General features: G+C 35.2%; 1 protein-coding gene across 4 annotated transcripts in view; it reads left to right on the top strand.

Moving 5' to 3' along the window:
• Positions 1 to 15,541, top strand: part of VPS13B (vacuolar protein sorting 13 homolog B) — a 391,865-nt gene that overhangs the window by 320,194 nt on the left and 56,130 nt on the right. For all 4 annotated transcript variants that reach the window (XM_081951024.1, XM_081951026.1, XM_081951025.1 and 1 more), the window contains exons 40-43: positions 2,074 to 2,270; positions 3,244 to 3,425; positions 5,632 to 5,981; positions 11,720 to 11,881. In XM_081951024.1, the coding sequence (XP_081807150.1) occupies positions 2,074 to 2,270; positions 3,244 to 3,425; positions 5,632 to 5,981; positions 11,720 to 11,881 (891 nt within the window). The remainder of the gene's footprint in view (positions 1 to 2,073; positions 2,271 to 3,243; positions 3,426 to 5,631; positions 5,982 to 11,719; positions 11,882 to 15,541) is intronic.

Genomic DNA, 15,541 nt, shown 5'->3' on the forward strand with positions numbered 1-15,541 from the left:
TAATGTGGTATCCATAGAAATACATAATGTAAATCAGTTTAAATTCCCAAATTCAATTCATAAAGACCTCTGTTGCTATAAACCTGTGCATTTTGGTAAGACTTTCTCCCTTCCTAGGCATTTGTGTACTGGATTATTATTTTCTTTTTAATATTTCATATTAGGTAGCTTAATTTTTTTTGCTTACCAAGACCTAGCATTTTGTAAGCAGTTACTCAGTGATAAACATAACAGTATGTATTTTTTAACACGAATTCTGTTTTTCCTGCATTCTGTGTGCTTGTTGATATTAACAGGCTTTTCGGTATTGCATATATTAAAATGAAGGATTATAGCTAAAAACCCTGTTTTCTTTTGCTATCTAGCTTGTTATTAACTAATGTAAAAACAAGCATCTTTAAATAGTTCACTCAAACTTGCCAGTGATTACATAGCCAGTTCCTGGTGCGTAATAAAATGGCTTTAAGAGATTAAGAGGGTATTCCAAATCACGACATTGCCTACAAATGAAATCACTTATGGTAAATCATTTCTAGCACACAATGATTCTGTTGGGGCACATATATACTATATATATATGGAAAGAAGGCCCCCAGCTTCATACTTTTTCAAGGGGACCTGAAGACATGGTTCATATGCTTGGCAATTGGTTCATATTTATGATGGTTACAGTGTTCTGGGATTACACACTTCCCTTTTGAGACCTTCTGACAAGCAAAGTCAATGGGGAAGCCAGATTCACTTAACAACTGTGTGACTAACTTAACAAATGCAATGATTCACTTAACAACCCTGCTGAGAACAGTCATAAAATGGGGTGGAACTTACTTAACAAATGTTTCAGTTAGCAACATAAATGTTGGGTTCAATTGTGGTCGTACCTCAAAGTCTACCTATATTCAGAGTTGGGTTGAAATCCCATATTGGGAGATATTTTCCATCAGATTAGGAGATTGTTGTGTAAAACTGGAGGCAAAACCAAACTTGTCTCTTCACATAGTTTTGTCAGTGGTATGAGTCACACATCATTTCTCTTTATCAGGAGTTTAAGGAGCAGCAGTGACAATTCAGACCTGCCACCTAAATACAGCAATTGGAGGATAAAGGGTTAACAAGCTGATCTAGATAAGAACCTTTTTTTTATGGTTGGTTTTTCTTATGACTGAGATGAGGTGGATATCCTATCCTGAACTGAGTCACACCCTGCATGAAAAGCTTCCAAGAAGATAATTGTTCTCCCAAATATTTCCTGATCTATTACAGATGTGCCCTGGGAAATACTGATTTCTGTCTTAGCTTTTGGTATATGTAAACATGGCATTTTAAAAAAGCCAATTAATCAAAATCTAAGTAAATGTACTCTAAATATAAACACATAATTCATTCTCTTGGTTGTTGTTGTTTTGATAATTATAGTAATATCTTTGCATAATTTAGAGAAATGTGTATACATTGTATGGTAGTTAATATTCCCTTTGTGTGGTAAGAAATATTCTCTAATCCCAGTGAGATAAATATCGGTATCAATTGTATTAATATTAAACCTTTTAAAATATATTAAGATAACTGACAAAGTACCGCTTCTGAATGGCAGCATCGGTCCTTTGGAATGGCATCCCAATGGAGATATGGTTGACTTTCATCTTTATTGCTTTCCAGAAACAGCTCAAAATAAAATTCTTCCAGAGGGTATTTAGATTGTGATGTCATCTTGGCTAAGATTTATAGACTGATTCTTGTTGGGACTTGTGTTTATACATCCTGAAACATATATTTCAATTTTAATTTGATTACGGATTGTGTCATTGTATCTTTATTTATTATGTTTATTTCTTATTATCATTATTTCTGTGAATTGCCAAGAGTCCTTTGGGATTTCAGTGGGATCGATGGACAGACTGACATAGACATTATGTATGCATGTATTTATCAATGCATGCATAGACAGAAGAAATCTCTGTCTCTCTTGATGGGGAGGAACAGACAAATAGCACAATTGTATATTATACTGAAAATAAATGTCTTTGACTTTGTCAAGAAATGCCAAACAACTAAGATTTGCAATTGTTACAGATCCCCTGCAGTTTGGAATACTGGGATGAGCTCCAGAAATCATTTGTTGCTTTCAGAGAGTTCAGCTTATCGGAAAGCAAAGTTTGTGAGTTGACCCTGCCAAGCATCAACTTAATAACTGATCTGAAAGAGTTTGTAGCTTCAGATCTTTGGAGAATTGTTTTGAACAGCAACCAGAATTCAGGAGATGACCAAAGGTAAATACAGTATTGATTATGAAACAGTAATTTAGTTCACTGAGACAGATCGTGCTATTTTTTAAACCAGAAGCTAAAACACTGAAACAGACAAAAACACATGACTCGTCAAACATTTCATTATTTGCTGGAAGAAATCTCACTGAAATAGATAACTGAAACACCGCATTACACAGATCTAGATTTTTAGATCTGGAAGAGTGCTAAGATTATCTAAGCCTTCCACGGGTAACTTGGTTGGTCATGATATAAAGAAGTCTAGGTAAATCATGGATCCAAGAAGTCCTCACCTGTCTTTCTCTGGCATGATCACAAAGAGATTGAAAGCTTTTTTTAAAAAAAAATCACAATATTACCTCTGAATCCAAAACGACAGTTATATTTAACTGTTTTGTTGAGCTAAGTCTAGTACATAGCTCACTGTATTTACTTGGCCATGTTTCAAAGGAATGAACAAGATTGACTACAATATATCAAATTGAAATAATAAAATAGCAGTGAATCTTTGTAAATTTATGTTTGTGTTCGAAGTGAGGAATTTGTTTCTGTTTCATTGTGTCCCCTCAGCAATCTGACAAAGTTAATTCAATCAAGCAGACAATAATTGATTCAGGTTCATCCAAGTTCATCTGTAAAAACTTCATGGCTAAGTGAGAATAGAATCCTTCCTTTCTGGTTCAATCTTTTAAGAATACCTTACCCTCTCACCTTTTTAAATTAGATAACTAGTGTTATGCGTTAGAAAACAATTCAGGCACAGGTTTGGAGAATATTGTCTAATAAGAGTTTATTTTACTTAAATGGAATACAATATATTCTTATTATGGTGCTGTTATTGAAATAATTATTCCAAATTAATAGTGTTTAATAATGACCACATTATTGCGGCTCTGATCCTCAAAGGTGCTGCTCCTTTAGAAAACAATTTAATGCAGAACATTATTTTGTTCTTTTTCTCACGTCCCTTCCCCAGTTCAGAAAGTGAATCGGGTTCCCAGAGTGCCTCTGATCAGTTTGTGACTCCCACTGCCCTAGCAGCCTGCATGAGGGTAGATTCATGCTTCACTCCCTGGTACGTGCCTGCCCTGGGGGTTTCAATTCAGTTTGCTCATGCCGAACTTCATCTTTGCCACCATCTGGATCAGCTGGGCAGAGGTATGTATCTTAAATTGTAGCTATTGCTTTTTCCATCTACTCATCATCCTACCTGCTTTACATTTGCAGTTCTTTTGTCCACTGGACCATATGCTCAGATAGCTTACACCTACTTATCAGTAGCAGGAATGTGTAAAAAGCAGATGTATTTGAAGGGAGTAATTGCAGAAGGTGCTTCATTTTTTAAGCTTCAGTAGTGGGCCCAAATTCCCCCTTTCCTTTCACTTTGTTGTGAGGCTAATGGGATAAATTTTGCTTTTCACTTTTGCCAGCAAACCTGCCCCGCTTTATATGTGCCGTTGAACAAAAAGATTCCAAAGGAAGTAGCAAGGGCTCAAAACTCAGTTGCTGTTTTAAAAGGAAACTGGGAATAGAGATGCAATCCACCTGGTTTCATTCAGTAATGTGTGCTTGCATTATTGTCAGTTTTATTTCCAATACATATTATTATATTGTGTAATTTCAAATAATATTCTCCATGAGAAATGAGCAAATATCTCCGCAATTTCTAAAGCATGACATCTTGCTTAAATGATGGTTTTGAAAGTGGTGAATGACTAACATTTTCTTCAATATTTCTAAGTTTTCCCATTACTAATTAACATTTTTAGCACTTCAAATGACAGTGAAAAGAACAAAAGAAGCCTGAATCGGGCAGAGGTCCTTAAAAAGATTTATTTATTTTCCTTTTTTAGAATCTTTTTTTTAAACTAAGCTATTATTCTTAATTGCTATTTTCTTTACTAACGTATTCATAGTGGAACAATTAAATGTATGCAACTGGGACTATTGTAGATGGACTATGTCACGAATTGTTTTCTGGGATAATTATTTTCTGCAAATTCAAAGTAATATATTCTGTAATTATCCTTTTAAAATTTGTCTGTATCCTTTAAAAAAAACATCTGCAAGAGGATTATATGTATGCTTCTGATAGCTCTTTATATCTTTTTAATAATTGACTATATTTTCAATTCAATACTTTTGGGTTTATCAGATGCTGATCTCTACCCATATCAATAATTACATTTATTTTAACTTACATATCAGCACTGTATCTGAACATACAGTCCTGAATGAGTATCCTCTATGTTCTCCCAATGTGTTTGACAATTTTGATTTCTTTTCTGATTTGAAGAATGTTTGCTGTTTAGTTCTTGGTAGCTCTGGTTGTTTATTGTTTCACTTTTTTTATTAGCATTGCTATTGCTCTCAATATCAACCTCACAATAGCAACTTATAGTTACTGGTTAGTGCACTGAAGTGGCAGGCAAATTAATGCTTTCCAGAGTCTTGTAATATACCAGCCAGTGCTGCTGGTCATGTGACTGGAGGGCAAAGATGACACCCTATGTCTGGAGATTACCATGCTTCCTACTATATTCCTTATACTACTTAATATAGGCCTTAGCGTATTAACTTTTCCACAACACACCACATCCAGTGGTAGAATTCAGCCAATTCACACCACTTCAAGACAACCGGTTGTTAACTTCCTGAGCAGTTTGATGAACTGGTTGTTGGAAGAAATCATTAGGACAGAGACCCCGTTGTTTGAATCTCACCACTGACCACATCTTTTATTTATTGATGTCATACTTGTAAACACAAAGAGACACAGAAAGGGTCTCTCTTTCATCCAAAATCTGACGAAAGGTCAGGTTATATATTATAAGACTGCTCTTTCTTATGACTGTAGGTGTTATCTTGGGACTTCAAAAGCTAACCTTACCTTTCACAAATAGGGACTCTCAGAATTTTTAGTAATGTCCAAATTGCTTAGGACTGAACCCATGCATCTCAGTGGCTCTCAAGTGGTCAGGGAAAGCTTTTGAAAATAGAGATCAGTTAACCTTGCAAAAAAGACACATGCAATGGTTACTTATTGTAACTTAGAATGAAAAAAAGTCCTAAAGTTTTATTGTATGATTACAGAACTTGGATATAAGCACATTTTTTTAAAGTAAAAATGTTGCTGATGGCAGTAAACTTTCAGTGGAGAAAATATTGCTTTATAATATTTTACATTTCATGTCTGTGACTACTTAACTATGGTCAAATAATATCTAGAATTTTTGTTTAAAATAAATTGATTTGATCTAGAAAAATATAGCTTGGTCATTCTGTGCATATTTTTATTCTGCATATGTTCACTCCTAGTTTTATATTAAGTATTCGTGATTTAATTTTACCTTTTGTTCTACAGAGCCACCGAAGTTCCTATATCCATTTATCTCTGATAAAAATGTGCCATCTGAATTAGAATATTCAATCATCTCTTTTGAAGAACCTCATACCTATTTCAGGCAATGGAGTGATGGATCCGTCTTCAGAGACATGCAATTGTCCACTAGAATTGACTGCAAACTTTTGGAATGTAGAAATCTAACTAAGCAAACTGTTGCTAAACCATTTGGTGTATTGGGGCAGCTTTCTGTTTCTGGAAATTCCGTGGAAAAGATTTTGGATGGAAGTATGGTACTGGATCCTGTATTCATCAGCTTTGGCCAACATACCATCCACTCTCTGCATAAAACGCTTCAGGCTTGGCAAGAGGTAAGCACATAGGCCTGAAATGAAAAGGTTAAACCAGATATCATAACTCAGGATTCCTAAAAGCAAAGAAGTATCAAAAGCTTTATAGGGTGAAGGGATTGAAATTGGAATGGTAAACTAGCCTCAGGTCCTTTTTGTTGTGTGATGCAAAAGATATATATGAAGAAACGTGAATGGGTTGGGAGGAAAGATTAGAAGTAGTACTTGTAGTTAGATGGAGCTGATGAGGTCCTCAAATAGAAAGAGAGAAGTTTAAGGAACAAAAGGAAATGTATGAATTCATATAAAAATATAGTACAAACAAGACTGGTTTGCAAAGATAGAAAGGTATGAAGAGTTACCGTATTTTTCAGACTGTAAGATGCAACGGACTATAAGACACAGCTAAATTTACAGGAGGAAAACAAGAAAAAAACAGGTTTTGTTCTCCCCAGCCCCCAGAAGCACTCTACATTGCTCCACACACCCCGTTTTCACCAAAAACTGGCCTGTTTTGGGCCTGCAGAATGCTTCTGTGGGCCTGAGAGGGTGAAAATGCAACGCACAGAGGGCTTGGAGCCCAAAAATGAGCCCATTTTTGGCGAAAAACACCCATATTCATCAGACACACCTAAATTTTCACCCACTTTTTTGGGGGTGGGGGGAAGGTGCATCTTATACTCCGAAAAATACGGTGCATTGATTGGTGTTTGCATAAATTAAATTTTGCATTATCTATTTGTCTGGTTTTTTACATATTCCCCCAAAGGAATGTTATGACACGATGGATGGAGTCTTATTTCCCATTTAGCAGACACCAGAGATTATGTGGGTTTTGCCATTATACCCAGGCCAATAACTAGGGGTTTGTTTAGGTTTGAAATCCAAGCAGTGATCTGAATGTGGCTTCTCCAGTTGGAGCAGAAGCAAAAATCATAATTTGAAGGTTCAGATCCAACCTTGTAATGCAATTTTGTACTCATCATGAAGTAATTAACTGAAATGGAAGGTACATATTCAAGGAGAGGAAAGATAAGGAAAAGATGTACGAGTTCGTATTAAGAGAGCCGATTTTCAGAGTGTGCAAGTCACTGAGTGACTCTGGAAGGATGCAAACTGAACATAAGATGTAGCAAATGCCAGGGATATAGTCAATTGTCAGTGGGAAAACACTTGAGAACAAAAGTTCTCTTTTCCTCTTTGAATTCAATTAAAGTCTGAATGAGCCAGAAGATACCCTGGCTCAACTATTTTCTGGCAGTTATCGTAATAGGATATACAGTATCTAAGCTGATTCACAGAATAATTGATGCAGGGGCTGTAATAATGAGTTTTGCCCTGACAGAGAGCACCTATCTTAGGCAGACCAAAACCTCTGAGAAGTACTTGGCAGAAGCTGCAGCAAGTATATCCTGTTAGTTTTATTATCCATCTTGGCAATAATAAATTAAACAATTATAGCAGGAAAGGGTATTTTACGCTAAAATTCTTACGACTGTACCATTGAAAAGACATCAAGATTTCATGGACTAATTTGGATGGATTTAACTTTGGGTAAATGAGATTGGAATATAATTTGTTGAATAATTGTAATGTCAATATTTCTCACATAATAATAACCAAGTAAGCAGTAACAACCTACTAAGACCCAAATCTACATATAGCATAGAAAAATATTCTTTTCTTTTAGTTCAGATAAAAGGCATAACCAGGGAACATAGAATATTCACCCAATCCTCCAAATGATATGGTTTAAAATTAGACTGTTCCCTAATTTCTTGTTTATCCTGTTGAATGAAAAAAAAAAGAAGAATTCTATTACATTTGATATCTGGCACGTATTTTCCCTGTTACTCTAATGAAGGTTTTTGCTATGACTGTTAAGATGTTCTATACATATAAAACTGATGGATCAAATTAATAAAATTATATCCAAATAATATTTTCGGCAATTATCCAAATAATCTCATCCCAGGATTTTTCTATACCAATTTCCATACCTATACAAAGTTTTCTGCATTAATTACCCATCACAAAACTACAATAGCAAAGCTAAAAAAGATAAAACATCTGTTTTACATCAGGGTTTCTTTTTTCAAGGCATTCCAGGATTTTCTTATTGTAAAAGGACATTCATAAAATAAGAGCTAGTGTGATTTAAATCTTTACATCTGGTTCAAATATCACTGTGAAAAAAGAGTCTTTGTAGCTCCAATTTCTGCTTTTTGTCATATTTTGAGCAATGTGCTTAACAGAAAACAAGCAAACAATTTTGAAGGAGGACTGTTTGGATGAGCTGGTGAAGGAGTAACTACTGCAAAATGGCCTTCGTTACTTTGTGCAGAGAAAAAAGTCTCCCTGGTATCACATATGTACAAATAAAATGCATTGTGTAAATATTTAAATGTGTAAGACCACATCAGAAAATGATTGACCGACTTAATCTATAGGGAGCCTTTAAAGAAATACCCTAAGTTGGAAACAACAGGATTGTATAAGTAGAGCCATATGTTGCCTTGTAAGATGTACCAGGCAGGTACATTCTATGAATAGTTAGACCTGATTTATATGCAGGGTGGCAATGCTCAAATGACCCACAGAGGATATGCCTCTGTAATTGTTGTTGCAATTTCCTTGTTTCCTCTCATTTCGGACGTTTTTGCCACCAGCTTCTGATGTGGTGGGTGAGTCTCTAGCCGAGAGTGTCCTTGATTAAAAACTCATCCTATTTTTACATTAGGCTGCATTAGTTATTGAGGTGGGCTCTGAACTACATATTAATGTTAATTGGTAACAACATGTTTCTTCAGTGGGTTCTCTTCTACCACATACTGAAAATTAACTTCCCACTGGTAAGTATTTTGTCATGTTCAGTGCTCACAACTGACACCGTGTCCTGCCAGGCCACCACCATTAATTGAATTCCTCACATTTTCTAACCAAGTATCCGAAACAACTAATTTTATGCACATTGCAGATAAGAGCTGACATAGAAAGCATAAAGTAATTTGGCCTTATACCTTTAGGTCAAGAGTTCAAGATAAACGGAAGCCTCTGTTGGAATTTGTTTTCACCAAAAGGTGAACTAATTTTATTCTTAAATAATGAAGGAAGTTTTAACAATAGAAATAAGGCATTAGAGGCATCATCAGGCTGTGTGCTTTTATGGTCCCAGGTCATCTGTTCAAATGCCAAGATGATAGAACTTTTTTTTTTCCTTTTAAAAGCAACTGCTTTTATAATTTTTAAGTTTACAGGGCCTTGAAAATTTAATTGGGAGCACGTTTTATTCAACTTAATAAGAATACTTATCTGAGTTTCTATAGGATTCCATAATTTAAGTGGAAAAAATGTTCTGGAAATTTAAGGGACATAATCCAGTAATTCTAAATGCTTAATGTAGATTAGTAAGTGTGATAGATTTTTCCTTATATTTGAATACAATAAGATATATAAATGATATATTTACCATCATTTATGGTAAAAATTCAAGGTTTGGATTATTTTGCCAACAAAATGTTGGCCCAGTAAAATTTTTCACTCTATACATTTATGTAGCATGTATAATATTAGATATTACAGAGGCCAACACACAATTTTCAGATTTTAAAAAAACGTTCTTTAAGGAAAACCTCTTTATAAACTGGTAATAAGCAAATCCATGTCTGTGACTAATGGTAATCAGAGATGTATCATTAAAGAATGTCAAAACAAAATATGTTCTTATGTAGCACCAGGAATGACAGTATTGTTTTCTTCAATTGTTATTAAAATTTTAATTAAATTATAGTGCTTCTAATTAATAACATTATAAACTATATAACATTAAATCTGTAATATCAAATCCTTTTGACCTTGTTGCCTCTGCCCCCATTATTTTGAGCCCTCTTTCTGACTTCTACAATTGAATGGAGTTAAGAGTGGATAGGTATCTACATATACATTTAAAAGGGGAGAGGAAATAAGCAGGGATTATATAAATGGCCTCCGTGGAAAGGATGCAGAAATTCAATCCTGCCAAGAAGAGATGTTAGGTGAATATAAGAATTTTTTAAACAGATTCAGTAAAATGAAGCATACACATTAAAGCCGGTGGTCACCATAGAAACCAATTTCTGCAAAGAACAGGTACATACATCATCATGGGTGATTTTACATAACTTTCAAATATAACGGGTTACATACTTTGTGCACCTAAGAAAGAAGTTTTTGGTCTAAATGAAGTGTTGACAACTACATTTTCTAAAGTGCATTCTTTAGAAATCTGATGGCCAAGAAAGACTTGGCTGGTTGAGAAATCTGGATATCTTCCTCGCTTTTATATTCTTTCATGATATTACTGACAGAACCATGAGTAACTAAGCAACAAGGGAAGAATTTACCCACTGGTATGGCAGAAGATTCTACGGAAGAAGAAGAAAAAAAATCACCCAGATATAATTCCAGCTGTAAAACTGATAATCAGCATAACAATATAACTAAAGATAATGGAAATATAATAAGGAAAATGGAACTGAAAATAGGAAATCCATTGTGGTCCTGTAGGCTCCAGTAGAAGAAGTGGACAACATAATACTGTATATTACTTATTGAATGAAGAATACTGAGAATTGGCAATCAGCTTCAGATTGATGGAGTGAGAAAATGTAAAGATCAAAATGTAAAGGAAGAATGCCTTGAAGATCTCTTTGTAGCATTGCCACTTACTCTTCTGCATTCAAACCATTCTTGTAACATAGTGTACTATAGGGATTAATAAACCCTTGAGAAATTGAAAATTTATGCATTGTCAAATAAGGCAATGGTTCATATTGTGTGGAAAGATGTCCAATATATCTGTTGTTCTAGTCTAATCTTTTAAAAGCAGAAGCAAGGCCAAATACAATTGATTGAAGACAGACAAGAAACAAATTTCTCTAATTTGAATGTCAGAAATTTATGTTATGCATTAGTACATTACCCTCGTGACCTGCAGTATATCGTGCATTTTGAGGAGAAGAATGTTCCCAGGTACAGAAGCATTTCTAAGTACCGTAACTGAACATTCATATATTTATCCTCAAGCATAAAGGCAGACTTCACTCTTCGACAGTTGTTCATGCAATTAAATACTACATTTAGTATTTTAAAAGGAAAATAATGACCCCCCCCCCAAAAAAAAGTATTTGGCAATATAGTAGCCTTGCAATGGAAGAGAATGTCAACCAGCCCTTATATAAGTTTGAGAATGGCAACTACTTTATTATCAATAAAAAGTTAATGTCCTTTTATTTCCAATGTGTACACAGCCTGGTACAAAACAAAACTGAATTGTTTGAGCATTCCGAAAATTCTGAATGGATACTACAATAATGTTTAAAACCAGTTGAGAAAGGTTGATTAGTTTAAAATATTACCTAAGATGTATTTTTCCTAAGATATTAAAATCCCTGATAGGATCTTCACTAATATTGGCAGTATTGGTATAACTATGGAATGAAAATAACATTTGTTCACATGCCTATAACATATATTAAATATTTTTAAAATTGCAGTTCCCTTGTTTTGTTATTTGCCTATGTTAGCAATTGAAGATATATAAATGGATATACATTTTGGGATCCATCATTGATTCTGGTATTTTTGTTATGAGGAAAGAATGCTTTACAGGAAAGCTTATGCTAGCGAAGACACAAACATTTTCACCATGGAGCAGATAGTTGCCAAACATCCTGGAATTATTCTGAAGCTTGTTTGGTTTTCTATTCTCTTTCTTTCAGAATCAATGCCCTGAGGCAGAAGAGATAGTCTTTAGCCACTTTGTAATCTGTAATGACACACAGGACACACTGCGGTTTGGCCAGGTAGACACAGATGAAAATGTTTTGCTGGAGAGTCTTCATAGTCACCAGTATAGCTGGCGCTCTCACAAGTCCCCACAGGTATGTATGCCATACAAGTTGCGATAGTTGTTAAAAATGGAAAGTGTTGAAATAATTCAATTTAAGTTTTTGGAGGGGGGGGGAAATTCATGCATTCTCCTGTCTTTAATTTTTCAGATTTCAGCCAAAGGTCCATGCTTAAACTGCAAGACAGAAGAGATAAACAAAAAGGATGAGCAAACCCAGAAATGTTTATATTTCATTCGGGTTTGGAGCTGTACAGCAGTGTTTCTCAATCTTGGCAACTTGAAGATGTGTAAACTTCAACTCCCAGAATTCCCCAGCCAGCATTCTGTGAGTTAAAGGTCCACACATTTTAACATTGCCAAGACTGAGTAACACTGCTCTGCACTCACACACACAGTCCAATTTCTTTTCTTTTTTTAAAAAGAACTTCAGGCTTCTGTATGTGAGCATATAAATAATTCATTGGGCTTGAGAGAAAACAAATGTCTTCAGCTTTGGGGATGTTAATCCTAACAATGTGAGCACAAACCTTCTGTTGACATAAGACAATACAACTGACAGTACAATACAATAAGACAATTTGAAAATGACAGTCCAAAAGCTGAGCAATGAACCAGAAATATGGATCTTGGCGAAGGATCTCCTTGATGATAACCGCTGGTTGCATACTCAAACATACTGACATTAAAATCTCAACTTCACCACTCTTAGGGAATTCATAGACATCCATAATCATCAGCGTCTAATTGTGATGAGAAATTTTCCTCTCTACATATATATATGCTTAAACTGTGTATGCTTTCCCAGAATTGGGGTACATGCATAGTGCATATAGGCACAGAATTGCAGAATGCAGTGAAGAACCTCGTGTTGTTTCAACAGAGAAAACAGCCATCATGTTTTTCATGATTAGTTTCTTCATAAAAGCTTTTTAGATTTTACAGTGAGAACCGTAATAAAAAGAGATTCTAAAAAATGTCAAACATTTCTATCATTTATTTTTGTGTACATGCTTTAGGCAAAAATAGCAAATGTATCAATAGGAAGATCCCTGCAGTGTGCTGTTTGTTGTTGAACATAAGCAAGAAAGGGATTGGACTGTGGAAAATTAGATTCTGACTGTAAAATGCTGAGGGCATAGCTGAAAAGTAGCAGCCTGGTGATTGAAGGACAATTTCATATATTGCTTGACTGCTGTTGATCATGCTGATATTCCAGAATAATCTGGGCTGGGCACTCTTGAAAGAAGACTTGGTAGCGCCATATGTTGTACTTGTACTTGGGGGGAAAATTTGTGAGAAAATACAATAATTTTGGGGAAACCATTATCTGTAGTTTCTTCCTCATCCTTAGGAAAAGGTCTTCCTTAGCAAGAAGATATGTAACATACCATAGAGAAAATGATCTCTATGATCTGTAAATTGAGTGCAGGTTAATTGAGTGGCTAAAGTCAATCACAGAAAACTGGACTTAGTATGTATTTACTGTAGAATAACCATGCTGAGTTCATACATTTTTTTAAAAAAGCAAAAGAAGAGCAGCTTTAAAATTTACTCTGCTATAGCTTATCCATTGCAGAAAACAATTTAAGAGGGGGGGAGGAGATGATCGGCAAGTTATGACCAGTATAATTGATAAATCTCTATTTTTCTCTACACTTTTTTCTTATGTGGAAGTAGTGTTTTCACATTAATCTTTTCCCTTTGAAATAGCATTTTTTAAAATAGCTGTTTCTGACTCTTTTTAAACTGCAGCAAAACTGAGCCAATCATGATCAGGACTTTTTAACCTTTTTATCTCAACATAGTGAAAATCATACTTTTTCCATTTGTCTTTCTGCCAACATTTAGAAAGGAAGAAAGACTGCCCAGATAACTGCAGAATGTTATTTGGCTTGTTAAAAACCTGGAAGGACAGTTGAAGTCTTCCACAAGCAATGAAATACGAACAGCCCTGATTGGGCATAGTTAAAGTATCCTTGTCTGGAAGCATCACTGAGTATTCAGGGATTATAGCATATTATTTTAGAGTTTTATTGCTGTTATTACCTGTGTGACTATGAGATGCCCACTTCTCACTAATAGAAGTTAACTGCACAAGTTGGTGATATAAAATGAAACAATAGAAGATTTCAGAGGCAAAAAGAAAAGGACGGAGGGTATTTTAAAGTACTCTAAACAAGACCAATTTGTTGAAAACTTCTTGCTAAACAAATAACATAATTGCAGGGGAGAAACTGTACTGTTCTCCAGAGGGCATTCATAACTTTGAAATGGATTTTCCTCTTCCTGTATCTATACACTTACCTTTCTCTTCTAGGCAAAGTGAACAGGGACAAAACGGGGTGGGGGGGTCCAGCTGGAAATTGTAAGAGCCCCTTATATAACTTCTTTCTGGGGAGCATTTCTTCCTTGGGAGGCTCCCATGGACTCTTTCGTAGCACATATTTTGTTGAGGCCAAAAGGGAAGAAAAGCAAAACAACAGCGAAGCATTATCTATCATCAATAGCACTAAATTCTTGGCTGTCTAAAACCCAATATTCTGGTAATTATTAAATTAATGAGCTTTATAATATTCCATATTATTATAATTCTATTGATATTTTATTACTTCTCCCTTCACACCAAAATTGAGAAGTGGAAGTGGTCCACTGGGAAACATAGGAATTTGGTTCAATACGGTCCTCTCTTTTCTTCTAAAGCTACACCTGTATCATGTAATTTGTGTGGCTATTTTGACCAGAAGAGCAATGTTCTTGCTTTAATTTTTAATCTGCCTTAATATTTCAACAGCATTCGTTTGTAAGTATCCAGGATTAATACAAATTAATTGGGACTTTGGCGTGGGCATGTTATATTGTGGCATGTTCCAAACTCTCTTGCTGTCGACTTCTTGAGGAACTTACTGTATTTCTGTATTTCTTACTGAGTATAAGACGCACTGGAGTATAAGGTGCACCAAGATTTTGAAGAGGCAAATTTTTTTAAAAAGTTTTTGCACTCTGGAGACCTCCCAAAAACGTTTTGCAAAAACGGGCCCGTTTTTTGTAAAAAAAAAAAAAGGGGGGGGCATGCGTAGCCTATAGGAGGCTTGTAGGTCCATTTTTCACTCGTTCTTGCCCTCCCCACCCCCCAGGAGCACTCTGGAAGCCTCCTAAAGGCTATGCACGGCCATTTTTGCAAAGGGGGTGGGGTTTTGGGAGGCCAAAAATGCTGTATTCAGTGTATAAGATGCACCCAGATTTTCACCTTCATTTTTGAGAGAAAAAGTGTGTCTTATACTCCGAAAAATACGGTATTCTCTGGAGGTCAGAATAGTGCCCAAATGTGGACAAACCATGCAAGTGTCAGTTTAATGGAATGTGAGATGACTTCATCATTCTGAAGCTTTTTCATTCCTCATGATAATTCTCATCTTGCCAAGTTAGTGAATTTTAAGAACTCTGGGAGCAGATTTTAAGATAAATGTGAAATATGAAATAATCCATATTTTGGAGTCAGAAAAGTTCCTCTAGGCATTAGTTCATATTTGACTTGTTCAACTCACACTTGGGAATAAAATGAGTTAGGATCAGGTCTCAAATACCACACTCCCTTATTGGGAAGGAAAACCTGTGTCTCATGTTTCTTGTTACAGAGGCACTAAGCAGCCGCGATTGCCATAAAATATTTTATTTAACCTTGCAAAAATGT

The sequence above is a fragment of the Natrix helvetica genome, assembly GCF_964273705.1.
Source record: "Natrix helvetica genome assembly, chromosome: 4".
NCBI classification, from domain to species: Eukaryota; Metazoa; Chordata; class Lepidosauria; order Squamata; family Natricidae; genus Natrix; species Natrix helvetica.